At 36.3% G+C, this 19221-nt stretch overlaps 1 protein-coding gene across 14 annotated transcripts in view; it reads left to right on the top strand.

Moving 5' to 3' along the window:
• Positions 1-19221, top strand: part of LOC588152 (rho GTPase-activating protein 35) — a 110399-nt gene that overhangs the window by 24694 nt on the left and 66484 nt on the right. For all 14 annotated transcript variants that reach the window (XM_030993082.1, XM_030993089.1, XM_030993085.1 and 11 more), the window contains exons 8-19: positions 558-710; positions 1586-1691; positions 2539-2580; positions 4502-4625; positions 5979-6177; positions 6405-6587; positions 9484-9741; positions 10280-10440; positions 11378-11513; positions 12487-12527; positions 15702-15833; positions 18315-18389. In XM_030993082.1, the coding sequence (XP_030848942.1) occupies positions 558-710; positions 1586-1691; positions 2539-2580; positions 4502-4625; positions 5979-6177; positions 6405-6587; positions 9484-9741; positions 10280-10440; positions 11378-11513; positions 12487-12527; positions 15702-15833; positions 18315-18389 (1610 nt within the window). The remainder of the gene's footprint in view (positions 1-557; positions 711-1585; positions 1692-2538; positions 2581-4501; positions 4626-5978; positions 6178-6404; positions 6588-9483; positions 9742-10279; positions 10441-11377; positions 11514-12486; positions 12528-15701; positions 15834-18314; positions 18390-19221) is intronic.

Below are 19221 nucleotides of genomic sequence, written 5' to 3'. Positions count from 1 at the left end.
TATGGGACTACACGAACACGTGGCGTAAAAAGCCGCCCCCCCCCCGATTTTTACGATGTTACATGCATATTTAGAATATGAAGGCATTTGAAGAGCCAGGCTTTTCAGAGAACATGTCTTATTTGATGTTCTTCCACACTTGCATAATAAGAATGAGTAACGCTCACAAATTATTTTTCACCTCTTCCCAGAACTCAACCTTCTCTTTAAGTTGAGTTCTGGTCTTGCGATTGCATTGTGAAAGAAACGGTGTGGAATCGGTCAGAAAAGGTTGTACTGCAAGGTTCTAGAATCAAAATGATAAGAAATTTGGCCTAGTCTTGGTAAAGTAACAAGCACTGTACACAGAAAGATGTATATGGGACTACACCAACATGTGGCATACAAATTGGGCCTCATTTTAAAGCTGTTACTTGTCATAAAATATAATTTTTTTCTCTGATCTTCTTCCATGAAAACGCTCACAAATTTTTTTGTCACCTCTCCCCAGAACTCAACTTTCTCCTCAAACCTCTCATGTATTCAACTTATTTTAAAATCTTCCCTTATTCCCACAGATGGCAGAAGCTGTCTGAGATGAATCTAGAGAGATACGTGATGCTGCTCAAACAGCTTGCCTTCGTACACAATCCCACGACCGACAGCTGTTACTACGGCGAGAAGTGCATGGAGAAACTAACTCAACTCTGCATAGAGAGAACAGTACAGAGGTAAGATTTTTTTTTATTTATTTTTAATTTTTTTTTTTATTGGGTACTCAAAAATAACATAAAAGCCAACTGGCTATTTACAATCATGTACAGGAATGTGAAATGACAAAAACATATAGTCCACTACAACTCAAATATAAACTTTTTAAAATAGAGGCTTAACTTGCCATATTTGGCTGCAATTACATATTCAGATTTAGACTTAATTTTTATCAAAGGTAAGAATGATTTGTCATGTATTCGTTCACCAAACCTGGGACCTGTTTCCCAAAACTTGTCATCAGTGATAAATGACAGTTGTTGTTATAAGCTACTGATGTCCTTGCTTCTGATTGGTCATCAGCAGATTTGTCACTGAATTTTGTCATTTGTGATTGAAAAAAGGCTTTGTGAAGCGGGTCCCAGGTTGAATATGATATTGGAAGTAGTAGTTGGAACTCTGAACAAGACACTTGCAGGTGCCCGCTAGTGGTCCAGGGGGTGTTTCACAAAGATCCTAAGTAGAACTTAACTCTAAGTTGGACTTTAAAAATTATGGACAGCCATTGGAGTCTTTAAATGAAATATATTCAAAAGCAGAAATTCAAGTATTTTAGACTTTTTTTATAAATTCCACATCCAGAACATGAAATATCCTTGATGATAGGAAATATGAACGATTTGAATCAACATTTTATGCCTTTTAAAATAACTTTTACAAAATATTTTCAAAGATGCTAATGGCTTTCCATATTTTTTAAGTCCAACTTAGGATCTTTGTGAAACACTCCCCAGGGCCCTGTTTCATAGATCTTGTAATCAGTAGCATGGGGGCAGGGACATTAAATATATATTTGTTTCAATTTTGCCCAATTTGTTTGATTTTTGCTCCGCAGATCACCGATCAAAGAATTGGGAACTTGGGACGACTCAAACAACAAACTCAACATCATTGTCGTTGGTGAGGATGGATTGGCCGATGAACTTGACACCGAAATCAAGGTATGGGACTGCATGCCTAGAAGTGTCGACAATGTACAGTAGAGGCATGTATTAAAGCAAGCACCAATGTCAACAGGGATGCGATTTGTCAGATTTTAACATGGTTTTAGGCTTTGTGGCTTCTGTGTTTCAGGCTTTTTCAGATTTTGTATTGTCAAGAAGATTTGTGTTTCAGGCCTCAGTAGTCTAGATGGATTCTGTCCGGGTCGGAAAGAGTCCCCCCTAACTAATTACCCTTAGTCAATAGTCAATGCATCAGTCACACATTTGCGTATTTGGCTCACGACTTGCTGCGTATTTATGGCAAGCCGTTTTAACATTTATTCCTATTTCTTGATATCAAGAAATGATTTTCTGTTGTAAAGCAATGGTAATTCTTGATATCAAGAATTAATTTCTTGATATCAAGAAATAGGAATAAATGTTAAAACGGCTTGCCATAAATATGCAGCAATACGCAAGCCAAATACGCGTTATGAATAATTGTACTTCAGTAGTCAGAATGTGAATTGGATACATTATTTGTTGCTAGGTAGGACAAACATTATGGCTCGACCTACCTAGCAACACAGAATGTATGCAATTCACATTCTGACTATTGAAATACAATTAATTTGAAACAGGTGAATTCAATAATTTGTAATGAAACACTCAACAAGTCATTAAAGTTGATTTCATTACAAAAATGGCCTATCAAATGCAAATTTAACATGAGGTGAATCTTTCTCTGTTCAGCCATGACTGTTTTTAAACAGAGTACGAAGTTACTAACATATATTGTTGAATTAATTAAAACAATCTGGCTTTCTATTTCTTTGAATCTTTAATCTTGCATGACCTTTTGTAGAATTCACAGGCATTTCGGGGCAGCGGAAGGAATTATTCCCAGGTATACGTATGACACAAGTCTCAATAATCTAACCAAATTTCTTTAATTTTCACCAATATTCTATCAAATTCCATGGTCTAGAATTAATTTCACAATCCATTTTGATGATTAATTTTACTCACAATTCCACATCGTTCCTTAACATGTATTTATTCTTTTTAAATTATCAAGATTATAAATGAAATACATCATTAAACCACCATATTAGAAGTTTATAACATACATTACCCCAATGAATAGCAAAATGGAAATTAGAATTTGAAGAGGGAAAAAAAAAATCAAAGAGGACAATTTCATTTCAAGGAAATACATTTACTGGTATTTAATGATGTAGACTCTTTGCATTGGAGTATTTTGTCCTGTGATTGCTGTGTGGTTCATTAGCGAGTGATGTGTTTGTTTTGTAAAACATGTTTCTTTATACGGGTCAAAGGTCACTGATTAAATTCACACTTTCTTCCCTGAAGATATGAAACTGTGCATACAGATAAGTTCTGTTCTTCTTTTCTAACACTCCATGCATGGACAAACTTAAAACATACATGTATATGAGTCAACTGCTAATTTAACCGTACACACATACCATTCAATTTTGAATTCAAGCTCTAAACTATGTATATTGATTTTGTTTAACATTGACACTGCCACTTCATATGAACTGATACAATATTATTTTCACACACTCTTTTTGTTTCCACAGTTTTTCTATGTTATGCATACATGAACACTTATATATTTCTAAAATAATTTTGCATGAAGTATAATCTACAGGTAATCTAAAAGATTAATTCATTTATCGCCACTATGTTGTCAAGAACATACAACACCATAAATATAACACTTAATGTTCAACTTAAGAAAATTGGTTGGTGATCAGAACATTTACATGTATGTAGTTGATGAACACATCTTGAAAAGTGGATCATGACAAAGAAGTGATATAGAAAAAAGTATAACGTCGGTGGGGTGACAAAACCTCGTATCTCAATTTTTTGAGATTTTGATTTTTTTGCATAATTGTGTACCTAATGGCCTACGACACCACCTGATAAATCCATGGAACGCCTCCTGTCTCGGTTTTTTCACAAGTTCCACACAAAGGACGGTGTCACAGCACTAATTTTATTGAGACAGGAAATGTTTTTGCGCTCTCCTGAAAGTTCATGATTTTTGAGATATGAGGTTTTGTCACCCCACCGACGATAAGTAGCGTTTGCAGTATATTCGGCCTAAATTAGTAATGCAGAGGGAAAGTTAGGATCACTATTTTTGGTGTGCACAGTGAAAATTTCTTGTTGATACTGGTTTACTTTTCATTCGCACTGTTTCATTTAATAGACATTTTTAATTTCTTTTAAACTATGAAACAGTGGAAAGTGGAAGTAATTGTTGCCAATTCGAAAAAAAAGTCTGAACTTATGGGTTAATATAAAGAGCTGTTAAAAACACAATATTGGATTGTTATGGTAATTGGGAACAAATCTAGGTTCAAAAAGAAATGTGTCATTTTTGTTTTCTTCAAAATCAGCACTTTTCATTTTTGCCATTCTGTAGATGAATGCCAAGAATGTTTCAAGCTGCACACATTCATTCAGCTACTTTACTACCTTACTTTATCCTATGAGAACGTTGGTAATTCTGTTGGCGAGGGAAAGGATTATAAACATACAAGGAACTCCTTTTTTGAAAAATTCAAAATAGAAAATAGAAAATTAAACTCAAGCTCGGATCTACTTTTGACCGGAAAAGTACACCAGTTACGCCTCAAAATGAGGTGCTGTGTGTTCGAAGACTATTTCAGCACTTTCAAATATTTTGGTATGAAAGTTACAAGCCATAGGGTTCTCTGTTTTTCATGATTGAGACACAGTCTACAGAAGGAGTATTAAATCTGGTCCATCTTAATCACTTTTCTCCATAGTCGCAATCGTACGATGGTGACTACACGCTGGATAAGGTTCTATACAGCCTCGATCTGAAGACTATAGAGGGCGATATCACTCATCCTAGTAATCAACTCCAATCGGAAAGCTTCACACCGCAAGGTAATACAAATGTAGACTGCAAGACATTGTATCTTCATTGGTAGCGAGAGTTGTCTGGAGCTTCGTTGTCTCCTGGTGAATCCTCTCCCCTAGACAACCCTTTAGAAGGCAACAGAAGGGAGAGAGACACTTGAAGATTCACCCAAAGTTAGAGGCATTGACAGACCTGCCAACCAGTACGATTTAGTCGTATTTCATACAAATTTTAGAAGCAAATACGACAGTATGATTTTCCTCAATAAAATATGATTTTCATTTTCATTTTTATTTTTAAATTTTTTTTTAATATATTTTTTTAAAAATAATTTTCTTTATGTGTCTGTGCCATTTTCAATGGCAAAATGCCCATTCTGTCCTGTAAAGTATCCTACAAGCATCTCACATCGGCAATTTGGAGATGTTCATTGGTTCATCGAACACAACAGTCATGACAAAATCATGCATGTATTCAACCAATGATCCATTGAAAAATTTATTCCTGTATGTAGGGATGGTAAGAGGCATTGATCCACGTAACAGTTCGTGTTTACTTTTAAGAATACAAATTTTGTTCGAAAAATACAACTTTTGGGATTGAAGAATACAGTTTTTGAGCTCCAGAAGTTGGCAGGTCTGCATTGATCCACATATCAGTCTGTTTTTTTTTTGGTTGATACAATTTTTGTCAGTAAAATACAACTTTGGAGATTAAAGAATAAAGTTTTTAAACTCCAGAGGTTGGCAGGTCTGCCAAGTCACTGTTGATGAAGAAATAGATGGGAGTGGGGAGCGATGTTGCTCTAGAAAGCTTAACAAAAATAGCTCTGGCAATTGAAAAAACTTCAGAGATGTGATGTATATTCTGAGTGTGAAGAGCACTGAAGGGAGACTAGAGAAAGAAGTGGCCATTGTAGGCAAATTATTGTCTTACGTGTTCCTTCAGGTGAATATGAAGGGAACAAAGGATGTGTTCTTTACAGGTACATGTGTAGGTACATGTACAGGTGGTCAGCTAAGCAAGTACGGCAGTATACAATAGCTGCAAAAACGTCTCGCATCTGTTGGTCAGTAGCAATTCAAATAATGATATTGCCTGAAAAGTGGGAATTTTACATTGCTATTTTTTTTATCCATTATTTACTTTTATGTTCATTTATCTAGCGCCCTCACCCAATAGACCAGTTCACAGTGCTACATAAAAAGCCTTTGTTTCCCCTTTTCAAAGCATACTTCCACCCATGTATCACGGAGTGCACTGCTTGTGCATAAATGAATAAGTATCCAGTATTTTGTGTATTTCATAATTTGTTAACGGTGGAAAAATCAGTTCAGTAGACAAATAAATGTTATTTATTCTTCCTTCTTTTACACCAGGTTGTATCTGTGTCTTCACATCTCTGGAGGGTTTCCAGTACATCCAAGACTCCCTGGAACGTACCATTCTATCCGACCAGGAGGAGTACAACTCAACGACCCTGAGGGACCTGGCCGTAGTGCTAATGTTCGGTCGCAGCACCAGTCCGGAGGCGGACGCGGCTCAGGTCAGGGATAAAGCAGAGATGTTGTGCCGCAGGTAAGCCACGGTGTTGCAGCACGTTGAACTTTGAACCCTGAACCTTGAACCCTGAGGTGTCCTACAGATCCTGTTCCTTAGTTACTAAATCCTTGCTGTACTATTTCCCAAAGACAACAGAAGATTTTGCAAACAATAAACAAGTTCTGACTTTAGACACTGCTCATCCTTTCTTACGACTGTGATAGAGGAAACTTACGTTATAAAATGGGTCTTTTTTCTTGTAGGTTGAACAACTGCCAGATCGTGAACGTGCCTCCAGACAACACGACCCTGTGGCACGGGAAGAAATTCAGCGAGTCTCAGATACAGGACGCCCTCAGATCCGTGGTCGCAGGTCAGAAGTATCGCAGCGGGACGCCCAACCAGGTGGAGAGTGACAGAGGAGATAGGGGAGACAATGCTTTCAGGTTTGCACCTCTGAATTCTTGTAGCCGGTTTGTTGTTGAATCTGATCATTCCTCTCTTTCTCTTTCTCTTCTTGTTAGACTATTTAGCTGATGTCTCAAGCTTTCTCTGTCTTTCCTCTCTGTTTTTTTGTTGTTCTATTTAAAGAAAAAATTCCTCTTTCATTGTTTTTTCACACTCTGCCCTTGGATAACTAGTACATTGTGGCTTTTTTTTCTCTCTCTCTCTCAAGCTAAATCCATCTTTTTCTTTTTTTCTTTCTGTTTCTATTAAATAACAAATTGCTCTTTCATTGTTTCTATACACTCTGCTCTGGGATAATTAGTATGTTTTGGCTTTTTACTTAGCATCTCTCGCTCTCTCTCTCTCCCTCTCCATATATTGTTTGTTTTTTGCTCTTTCTCTCTCTCTCTCTATTTCTTTTCCCCCTCTTTCTTTCATTTTCTTCATCTATCTTTGTCATCTCTTTCTTCTTTTCTCAATGCCAATCTGTGTATCTCAATTTGTTGCTATTAACGTCTCATTCCGTCTATATATATATATATATATATATATATATCCCTTGTCTATTTGGGTGATGTATCTCTTTTTATGTCATTCTTGTTTCTCTACATTTTTCATTCTTACCCTTTTCATTTCTTTTTCTTGTCTCACTAGTATTTGTAGCTCATTTATATACATTACATAATATGTTTACTATGTTTGGATTAATACATAATATTATTCTGCATAAGCTTCATTTTAGATGCTCTACTTCATTTCTTGCTAATCATTACTTGCTCAAATCATGTACATGCTATACGCCTTATGATGCTAAGATTATACACCATAAAAGCTATAGCTAACTCTTATATCAAATGCTGTATTATCCATATTTGTTTTGCTTGACTATATATACATTCAGTCTATCCATATCATATTAATTTTCTTATTGCTTTGCATAGCTCATTATTTATTCACCATATTTTGCACCATGTATTTATCTAATTTTCTTTTTCTTTCTTGCCTGCCTGTCATTGTATTGTACATGAATGTAATTGTTTCTTTTTACTGCACTTTGCGTCCTGTGCATCTGTGTGTCTCTTCGCCATCCTTTAAAAAAACTTGTGTTGGTCCATCCTTTCTTCCCTCCCATATTTTGACATTTCTTTCCTTTTTATTCTCTCTGTTCCCTTGAAAAGAATGTCTGCCTCCCTTTTCTTTTGGCAATTTCATTTTTTCCAAATCTCTTTTCCATCCCACCTTGTCCTTCCTTCCTCTATCCCTCTCACTCTCTCACTCTCTCACTCTCTCGCTCTCTCACTCTCTCACTCCTTTCATTACTCTTCCATTCTTATACTACTCTCTTTTCACCTCACCTGTTCCCTATTCTTTCTCCCTCTCTTTCTCTCTTTCTCTCTCCCCTCTCTCCCTTTCTATATATGTATTTTTCTGTTTTTCTCTCTCCATATCCATCCTCTCTCTGTTACTGTATGTCTTTATTTCTCCTTTCCTCCCTCTTTCTTGCTCTCCCTTTTTCTCTCCCTCATTCTCTCCATCAATCTTTCTTTCTCCACCCCTCTCTTTCTTTCTTTGACACACTGTCTATCTCTCCTTCTTTCCTCTATCTTGCTCTCTCTCTCTCTCTCTCTCTCTCACTCTTTATTTTCTCTCTTTGTTTGGCACACTCCACTTTCTCACTTTCTCTTTCTCTCTCTCTCTGTCCTCTCTCTGTCCTCACTCTCTCCCTTACTCTTTCTTTCTCCACCCTCTCTCCCTCTCCCTTTCTCCCTCTCCCTCTCCCTCTCCCTCTCCCTCTCTCTCTCCCTCTCCCTCTCTCCCTCTCCCTCTCCCTCTCGTTCTCCCTCTCCCTCTCCTTCTCCCTCTCCTTCTCCCTCTCCCTCTCCCTCTCTCTCTCTCTTGCTGTATGTCTCTCTTTGTTTGACACACTCTCTATCCCCCTTGTTCCACTCCATTTATCTGTGCATGTTTATCACTACACCATCCATCAACTCATCTGCTTCTTGCACACACTCTGTCCTTTACCTATGGTAGGATTGGCATGTGCTTAGCGTGTGGTGATCCTTTCTCACCCGAGTTGGTCCTGCCCTTTCTCAGGACACACAACTACAGCCTCTCTCTAGATAGGTACACCAGTCTTTCTCATTCATGCTAGCCTTTCATTTTGCACACTATCTTATATATTGAACTTATATTGCTACTCTACGGTACATCATGATTATATATTTCAAATTATCCTGCAATGCATACTTATGTCCTTGCCATTAATCATCATTTTCATTTTTCTGCTTCCATTAAACTATTATTTTCTTGCTAAATGCATTTATTTCATTTTAAATTCCTCTGCCGTTTTTGCGTCTTATTGAAATTCTTATATTTTCTGCTGCTACTTCATTTTCTTTCTTTTTTCTTCATGGCATTATTTAGGTTCTGTTTTCATAGAGAATTCAAAGTTTATAATAATAATCTTGTGGTATTAAGTTCTTATGTATTAAACACTATGTTCTTAGATAGTGTCTGTATATAATAATAATAATAATAATAGTGGCTACTTGTATAGCGCACAGGTCCACCTTTCGGTGCTCATGGCGCTCGATATATGATCTTTGGAGTCATTTTCAGAAGATTATAAAAACAAATATTGACTGATGTAATTGGCAATTTTGAGTAAATTATTGCATTTTAAAAGGGGAAAAGGAGAATGCTCCGATACAAATTATAATAATAACAATTTAATAAAATGATAGAAAAAATTAATATTCGCTTGATAAAAAAGTAACAATGAATTATGATGACCTTAGTTTGACCTCCTTTGCATAACACCTCCCCCCTACCCCTACCACCATGCCCACCACCAACACCTCCTCCACCCCTTTCCACCCCTTTCCACCCCCTCAGGATTGGGCTATGCATGCCTTGCGGTGACCCCTTCCAGCCGGACCTGGTTCTGTCGCCCATCACCAGCCACAACTGCGTGGCGACGCCCAACGAGAAGAACTCCATCACCTGTGACATGTTCCTCATCGACACCAAGTGCAGGGTGGACTTTGAGATCTCATCCTATCACTTAGGGGACATCCTCAGGGAGCAGCGCGTTCACCACGGTTACATCCTGGTCTACGCAGCTCAGCGGAAGGCATCGCTGGAACTGCTCAAGTATGACCGACATAGCAACAATATTTTTCTTTGATTGGGGGAATATATTGGATGGCTTTGAGTGTGATACAAGAATATACTGCTCGAGCTATGACAATATTGGATGAGTCAAAGACAAGTCTAATATTTTCTTAGCGAAAGCAATATATTTTTCGTATCACAAGAAAACAAAGCCATAAAATATTATTATCTATATTATTCTGACTAGCGAATTAACAAATTTGACTTACCTCAGTAAATATGGCTTTGTTTTAGTGTGATATTGATAGGATATCGATATCAATAGTTGAGGTTCCAGGATGACTGAACAATATGAAATATTGAATACACTGATTCATTGTAACACTTGGAACCTTATATAGATAATAATGTTGTATTGAGGGAAGAGGAAACCAACAATAATATGAAAATTCAAAGGCAGTCATTAGAAACATTGTAAGGGAACATCTTATAAGTACACAAAGTCATCATAGATTTTGATTTTAAAATGTTTATCAGACTTGGTACACCCCTTCAATATTGATTTTGTTCTCTTCAGGTGGTTCCTAAAGATGGTGGCTCCCATCCCAACGCTAGTCGTGGCCGTGTGTGAGGACATCAACTCGGCTGCGGACGGGATAGCAGAGGGTAACCGTCTAGTGGACGATACACCCACTGCAAGATTAGTGACAGCGAACTGCTCATCATTCAGAGATCAAAGTATGTACTGTGTGTAGGAGTTTTCTAGAATTGCAGTGCCTAAGTAGGGGTTTGGTTAGGAATGGGTAAAAAAGTGTTAACAGGGGAATCCGAATGCATGTTTTATCCGGGATAGCAGAGGGTAACCGTATTGTGGCTGATACACCCACTGCAATGATTAGTGACAGCGAACTGCTCATCATTCAGAGATCAAAGTATGTACTGTGTGTAGGGGTTGTCTAGAATTGCAGTGCCTAAGTAGGGGTTTGGTTAGGAATGGGTAAAAAAGTGTTAACAGGGGAATGCATGTTTTATCCGGGATAGCAGAGGGTAACCGTATTGTGGATGATACACACACTGCAATGATTAGTGACAGCGAACTGCTCATTGTTCAGAGATCAAAGTATGCACTGTGTGTAGGAGTGGTCTAAAAATTGCAGTGCCTAAGTATGGTTTGGTTAGGAATGGGTAAAAAGGTTTTAACGGGGGAATGCATGTTTTAAGAGGGTTGTTGTACATCATAGCATTTTGTGAATGGAAGTTACGACATTGTGATCCCCTCCTTCTGAAAAAGTAGGGGCAAGTTAAAGGTTATCAGAACTTCCTCTTTGAAAATTATGTAAATTCAATCGAAAGTCACATTTTTTTGGTTGCACAATGTTGGCAGCTCTGGGTAGTATTACTTGAGATATTTGTGCGGTGAGGGGTTTGGGTATTTGGAGGTAGTTGGCTGTGTATGATTTTCTTTACTTTTACTTTTATTTTAAACCTTTTTCTGTATTAGTTGTTGCACTCTCTAAACCTATTACGAGGAAACCTGTTTTTTTATAAAGACCACTCACAGGAAAGATAAGAATAGGTCTTATGTGCAGGTGGTTGCTCTAGCAGGTTTGACTTTACTTGACTATGTAGTGACCAAATCTCATGCATCAATATTCTTTTCCCCCTCCCTATTCAGCTGTGATCTACAACAGGTTTCTGAAGGAAGCACTTGACAAGAGGAGAGAGACGGAAAGGATGTTCAAGGTGGAGGAGCCACCCAGTCCAAGTCCTTTCATATCTAACAGACCTCCCATGGAGCTACCCTCACCCCAGTAAGTTCACTAACAAAATATTATTTCTGTCTTTATGTATTCATATATATATGTATCTACTGTAAAGACTGTTATTTTCGCGCGATTCATTTTTCGCGCTGAGCGACCCCAAAACATATTTGCTGGTTCTTAAATTTGTGTTGCACCTAATTCAGCCGGTTCAGAACAAGCATAAGAAAACATGTTTATATTTTCGCTGGTTCTAAAATTTGCGGACACCGACTTCAGCCCGATATTTGTGAGAATTACTGTACCGCAAATATTTCCGCGTTTACAGTATGTATCTTTCTATCTATCTAACTATCTATTTAGGAAATAGTTCAGTAACAAAATCTTGTCGTTTTTTCCCTACAAAATGCTGGCAATTGCCATTGAATGTTGTTGTAAAATATGTAAACTCCCCCCCCCCCCCAAAAAAAAAAAACATAATAGAAGTAGATTTCTTGAATGGTCCAGAATCAAGTTTCATTCTTTATAATAGTAATATGGATATTTATTTAGCGCCGGTATCCGCCAGGCTCTGACGCTCATGGCGCTTTACACGTATTACCCTGGTTGTAGCCGAGCTGCCAAAGTAACTAGCGCTCAAGCATATCAGGTACCCATTTACACCTGGGTAGAGAGAGGCAAATGTAGATTAACGTCTTGCCAAAGGACATAAGTGCCGCGGCGGGACTATTCTATCACCAGAGCCCTGTTTCATAAAATGTGCTAAAACAAAACAAATTACAGTAACAGTTATTAAGCTATTGAAATCATTGCATTTTAATAGCTGAGAGCAAATTTGATACCAAAATATGACACTTGTTGTTGAACAAAATTTGTTATGAAACAGGGCCCAGATCATACTCAGGGCTTGAATGCATGTATACCACACATGTCTTATGTGTGACTGTCTTCTTTTTTTGATGTTCTGTTTTTATTATTATTTTTCCTTTTAACAATTTATTTTCCCTTCTTTTTTTTTCTTCAGCAGAGACGTCACGCTAGATGATTCCCAGACCCCTACGTCAGGTAAAGCACAAGCCATAACTTTCCCCTCAAATATGTATCCTTATTACTCCATTCTGCATGGAATGAATCATATATTCTTGCATTTTGTAGTGTCTTTATATCTTCACAGACACCATACTAGTTTTGTATACGTCTGTTTAGAGCTAGTGGGTCCCATGATGATAGTAAATGTTATATGTACGTACCATAAGTCAAATATGTATTCATGCAGTACATATTCATATAAATATACTGTTGATTGTGAAATTCAGATGCCAACATTACCTCATCTGTTTATTTCCTCACATTACTTTTTCATGTACTTTTTCATTTAAATTGCATCACATTTAGGTTTACATTATCTCTTTCCTTTTAATCAACTTCTAGCAAGGCTGTCTGTGTCTTTGAATCAGTTCTTGTCAATATTAGAACAATTTCAAGTAATATATTTTAAGGCAGTGAATAGAAAAATAACAATTTAAAAAGTAAAGACAAACAAAATGAAAATGGTGATTAAGAGTTTTAAGAAAACAAGATTTGTATTTTACTTTAATAATTCTTTATTTATTCATCTGTTTATTTATTTCTTTTTATACAACCTTATTTCAAATGTACTTTACAAATTTAAAATAGAGAAGCCAAGACTTGGAAGGTAGACAGAAATAAGAGAAAATAAGGAGTGTAGGGAAAAGACTTATGTTGCAAAAGAACATTTCAAAAAGAAGGAATGCAAAAATATGGAGAGGAAAAAATGACAGTAACACCATGTTTTGAGATGGGAGATAGATAAATATGTCAAGGCTATAAAGAGGAGAATTTGTATGAACCTCATAAGGACTGCATCCAACTAAAGCTTTTCCCTTGATATACATGAACATATATGAATGAAACAAAGCCCTCCTAAATGTCTGAAGTGTTATGCATCATAGATATACCACTTCCCTGTATAGCAATATGATATGATTGTTGTAATTGATAGCATACATATATGTAAGTGGCATGATTTTGACCTGGATTTGAAATTTGTTCTTTAATCCGTCATAACAAATCCAAGTCGTACATATTATACATCTCTGTGTAGGTTCCTCAGCTAGCTTTCTATCGATACTTTGGGCTTAAAATGATAAGTTGCTTGGATGCAAATGAACAATTAAAACCCTGTCAGACTCCTGCACAAATTAAATCATGTATATTAGTATGAATTCACCAATTATACAATATACGCATCTACTTGTAAAACCGAGTATGCATGTTCTTTCTTTTTTATTTAACAAAGATATCTGTATACTTTTAAATATGGGAATGGCATTATATAGACATATCAATATTGGATCCAGCATTTCGTTTGCTGGTGTTGTAGGAGCTATATAATTTTTTTTCTTTCTCATTATTAACAACTCCACGACTAATTATGGTGAAATTGTATATATTCAAGTCAGAATATACTTATTTGTTTTGCAGAATTAAATGAAAAAGCATAACAGGGTCTTTGGGTTTGCTAAATGAATTCAGCCTGCTTTTACCCTTACATTAATGTTTTTTGCTCCCTATAAATTTGTCCAACCTGGTTGTGAGGCTATCTAGAATCCTCTCATAAAATTGTAGCAATGGTCTGAAATAAAGCTCGCCGTTCCTATCCCTCAAGAAATTCTATTCAATTCAAACTGTGTGTCAGACATTTTAATGCAAGGAAATTTTCTCTGTAATTTAGAGAAGTAAAAAAAAAAGTTATGAACAAAGGAACTTATGATTCAATTAGAAATAAGTCAATTGCTTGAAGCTACAGAGTGACAGAGTCCCTATTTAGTTAAGGAAAGCCACATATATTTTCTGCATGATTTTATAAGAATGATGAGATATATACTGCTATCGTGTGACACAGTTCAAGATTCCTTTCCTCCACCTTGTGTTTGTTGAATCCATTTTTTCTAAATGCAGCAGTCGAACATCATCATGAGAATCTCCTAGTTAGACGCTGGTAGATACTTCCTTTTTCTGGGCTTAGTGAACTTGAAAAAACAAACAAAAGGAAAATAGAATTGGTGAAACAGTAATAACTATCCTGAATCTTGTTCTAATTTATCCTTTCTTCATTTTTCCATCCTTCCATCCCTCAAATTTGTTGGCTTACCTTCCCTCCCCTCAACCCCCTGTTTAATAAATGGCATCTTCCAATTAATGCACTGTGTCATCAATGTGCTGAAATGAATTTCCTTTTTTGTTTTTGCTTCTTTCCTCCCTTACCTGCATACATGTGCTGTACCTGTGATGTAACTATGCGGTTTTTATCTTGTAATTGATGCTTATTTATGTGGTGGTTGTTTTACTTATAATTATTGTCTGTCCTTGCTAAATTTGTCCTCCATTCCTCCTTGATTTGGTCTTGTCATCTTCTCCCACGAATTATCAAATCTCAAAAACACATTTTTCATCTCTGTATGGTCCTTTTTATTGATTTTCTAATCTTTTGTTTTTGTGTTGAATATTACAAAATAATGTGTACCACCACAAAATTCATTTTCATCAATTTGTAATCGTTTCTTTGGGTTTTATCCTTTGAATGTCCTTCGATTTTTGTTTCAAATTGGAATTGATAAATATCTTTAATAAACAAAATGCATTTCCTTTCTCATTGATTACATTTGAACAAATTAATTTTCAATATTTGTTTTCTTTATATATGGTTCCATGTGTTCTGTTTTGTGTCATGTTATCATTTACATCACACCAACATCTTTTTTTTCATCTCCATACATACTCTTACTTTTAATTTTAATATGTCCATGACTATTCTGTGCATAATACAAATCATTATTTAATGCTATGATTTATTTGTTCAACTGTGGTGTATTCATTATATTGATACATACAAATTCCCCTTTATTGCATTTATTGGTACTCTAATCTTGTATAAACTTGACTTTACAATTATTAAATTCCACATTCCTTCCTTTGATTCTTCCAATTCATTTTTATACCCATTCTATCCTCATAATATTTTGATATGTCAATATAATGCACCTGTACCTTCATGTAATATCTAATTTAATTTGTATAATACCCAATCGGTCTGCATGAAATTGATGGTATTGATATATATGCATATATTTGTTGCATGATGCACCGTGACCTCCCAACCCCAACCCCAACCCCACCCCCTTCTCGATGGTGCCAACCCAAACCCCCTTCCAATAGGCTACACCCCTGAGTTTGTACCCCGCAAGAGATCCGTTTCTTCTGAAGCGGTGGTCCACGACCCCTTGGTAAAGCCCAGCGAAATCCGCAACCGCATGAGACTGCAGCAGCAGACGCATTATAGTTTCAGAGGTAAAGGAATTAAGGTGTCGTCTTCTTCAACAGGAGTTTAAAGTTTGAATTTCTTCCAGTTTCACAGGCAGTTTAAATGTTTGATTTCCTGGTGGCAGCAGTGGGATATAATATAATATATGATATTTTGATGTTGTGCTTAAAGATACCATATCCCTTTTGCAGGCAACATCAAATTATGTAGAACTTTGCAGGGAATTATGAATATGTAATGTATGTCCTATCTGTGAAATTTAAACGTTAGCAGTGTCCTAATATTCAAATTATGCAAGGAAACCTGTTTACTTGCTAGACATCACTGTCAGACCCTATTGAGTGAGTGACTGGTTTTCATTCTTCTTTGGTAATAACATACATGAAAAGAGCTGTAAAGGGTACATGAGCATTTGTCTACATCAATAACCCACTTCTTAAAATGGCCAAAATTAAACTAATTGAATCTTTGCGCAGCATAAAACGTATGACAATTCGGTACAATGGTCTGAAAATCAGACTATTACTTACTAGCTCTATAGCTCGATTTGACAACTAATAGTTTTTTTTTTCCCCACTTAAAGACATTTTCAAGCCCCCCCCCCTTTTTTTTTTAGGGAAGTTCTGAATTAGTATTATCTTTTAAATGCTGCTGGAATTTAACCTTTTCATTTTGGGGCCTGCAAATGGGACATAGTACCTGTAAAGGAATAAACGTGTCGCCTTCGTCGATAGGTGTTGGCACCCAATAGTAATAGACTAAATGTAGTTTTCACATTTCATTTAAAACTCTGTAGGCAAATAAATAATTGATTAGACATGTCATCATCATAGCATTCCTTTTAACTTCTTGTGAAAGAGGGTTTTACAAAAGTTTTACAAGTTTTAAGAAGGTAAATAGTAGATAGGTTACAGATACAAAGAGCAGAGAAATGCTCTTCCATGTTTGTGTAATTGTCCCATCACGTTCATTTTGATATACGGTTTGTAAAAAGCAGGGGTTCTATTCTTTGATTGAGATTGAAGGAAAGATTGGGAGAATGAGAGAAGGAAAGAAAAGCAGTTGTTCATAGAGGAGATTAACATTGTAGAATAAGAAAGAAAGTTTATGAACTGAGTATGTAAGCAAAGTATATATACAGCTTAAAATTGAATCATTCATACCCCAGTTTGTTGTCAATTTGTTGTATGTGAAAATGAGATTTTTCCTGATTTCTTTCTTGAGAAATTTAAATATTAAAGCTTATTTCTATAAGTATCGAACAAAGCCGTCATTCAACGAGTCCCCATTCCGTTCTTGATTTAAGAATAACGCACACACTTTTTTTATTTACAAGGGTTACAAATAATTAAGTTGTTAATTCCATATACATGTATACATTATTACATACTGTACCTGTAATATTACCTTATTTTTTCTTCATTATGTATCCATTAATATTTTCAATATTCTTGACCCTTTAAATATCATTGGTTCAGTTTGTTCATTTCCTCGATATACTGCAGAGAACTTTCCTGTTGATCTCTCCTAAGTCCTAACCATGCTACTGTCAAGTTACGTTTTATCTCAATGGTCATTTCAGTATCATAAATCTATATCATCATCATTAGAGGCCCATACATATATGCTGTGCTAAATCGAAAGTGGCTTTTTTTCATGTGTACTAAATGAATGTTAAGTGGGGACACACCGATCGTCCTATGCGTACTCACTTATCTGTGTGTTTTAAGATACACACATGTGAAGTGCAGTGCACCAAAGTACGCTGAAATAAAAAATAAATCCTTGGTTAACCGTAGCAGTTTACAGCGTCATACATGTGAGTGTACAGGCCTTAAAGGCTTGTTAAGATATGATGCAGCAAACTGCCAAAGGCCACTCACTATGAATACGACAGACAAAGAAAGCGGACAAAATATACAGTTCCTCAGGTAGACAAAGGAACATCCCTTCACTGCTATTATGTAAAAAGTAAATATGCATGTGACACCTGTTCTACACATTTTTACATAATAGCAGTGAAGGGATGTTCCTTTGTCTACCTGAGGAACTGTATATTTCGTCCGCTTTCTTTGTCAGTCATATTCATAGTGACTGCATGTGTAATAGGATGCCAGTTGCGCACAACTAAGGTCTTGTTTGTCTTCAGTGAGCTCTGTGTAATTAGACACAGAAATGTGATGCGTACTACACTTTGCCTCATCAAAGCCTCTGCGATTTCACAGCGTCGTATCTAAACGTATCTTTAGCAGGCCTTTAATTTCAATATTTGTAGGGCAAGGCCACTTTTCTGTAGGACACATTCCTATATTACAGCACAAATAGGAAGAATTGGAAAGGGCACATAACATCTCCAAGGCCAATGAGAGGGGCATTGAGGCCAATCAAAGGGGCATCCACGGCCATGGCCTTGATGGCCTTGGATTAATTTAAGCCCTGCTTTTTTAGTATGTTTTTTCTCAATCGTAATATTTGATATTTATTTTTCTTGTGTTACCCGGTACTAGGTGGTGAAGACTCGTTATACGATGTGATAAGCCAAAGCCAATCCTCGAAGTGGGCCCCGAAGCCAAGCAATGAAGGTAAATACGTATTATGGCTGCAGGGGGGTGTTTCACAAAGATCCTAAGTTGAACTCATCTCTAAGTTGGACTTACCAATTATGGAAAGCCATTAGCATCCTTGAAAATATCTTGTAAAAGTTATTCTAAAAGGCATTAAATGTTGATTCAAATCATTCATAGTTTCTATTATCATGGGAGATGTCATGTTCTTGATGTGGAATTTATGAAAAGTCTAAAATACTTGAATTCTTGATATATTTCATTGTAAGGCTGCAAATGGTTCTCCATAATATTTAAGTCCAACTTAGAGTTAAGTTTGACTTAAAATCTTTGTGAAACACCCCCAGGCGTTAAAGGGCATACAAACTATCATTAGAGGCATATTACCAAGCTGAAAGTGGGATCATATATTGAGGGGTCAGTGACACAAAGACGTATCTCCATTTTGGCCATCTTGAGAAAAAGTGGTTTATGTGTCACTGAGTACTTGGGCCTTAAGGAGTTAAGTCTATGTTTCACTAGCCATTGACTTCAATTGAGTGGAATAAAGTCTGTTTTCTGGAAAGCCCACATTTTTCTGAACATTTTGATATCAAATAATCATTTTGGCAAAATATGGAGTTACGTCTTTGTGTCACTGCTCAATATGATGCTCTTCCAATTATGATTGGGAATGGCTGATTTTGTATCATTTTGTCACTGCTTTAGAGATGAAAGGGTTAAAATCTCCTTATCATAATAATCCAAAAAGGACAACATTAACTAAAATCATGTCTAACTGGTTTTGGGGTCCGAATGTCATGAAACTATTGCTGCTGGTGATACATCATCAAATATGTATGTTAATATG

The sequence above is a fragment of the Strongylocentrotus purpuratus genome, unplaced genomic scaffold, assembly GCF_000002235.5.
Source record: "Strongylocentrotus purpuratus isolate Spur 01 unplaced genomic scaffold, Spur_5.0 spur5_scaffold_20, whole genome shotgun sequence".
NCBI classification, from domain to species: Eukaryota; Metazoa; Echinodermata; class Echinoidea; order Camarodonta; family Strongylocentrotidae; genus Strongylocentrotus; species Strongylocentrotus purpuratus.
This window is presented reverse-complemented; position numbering and strand designations above follow the sequence as displayed.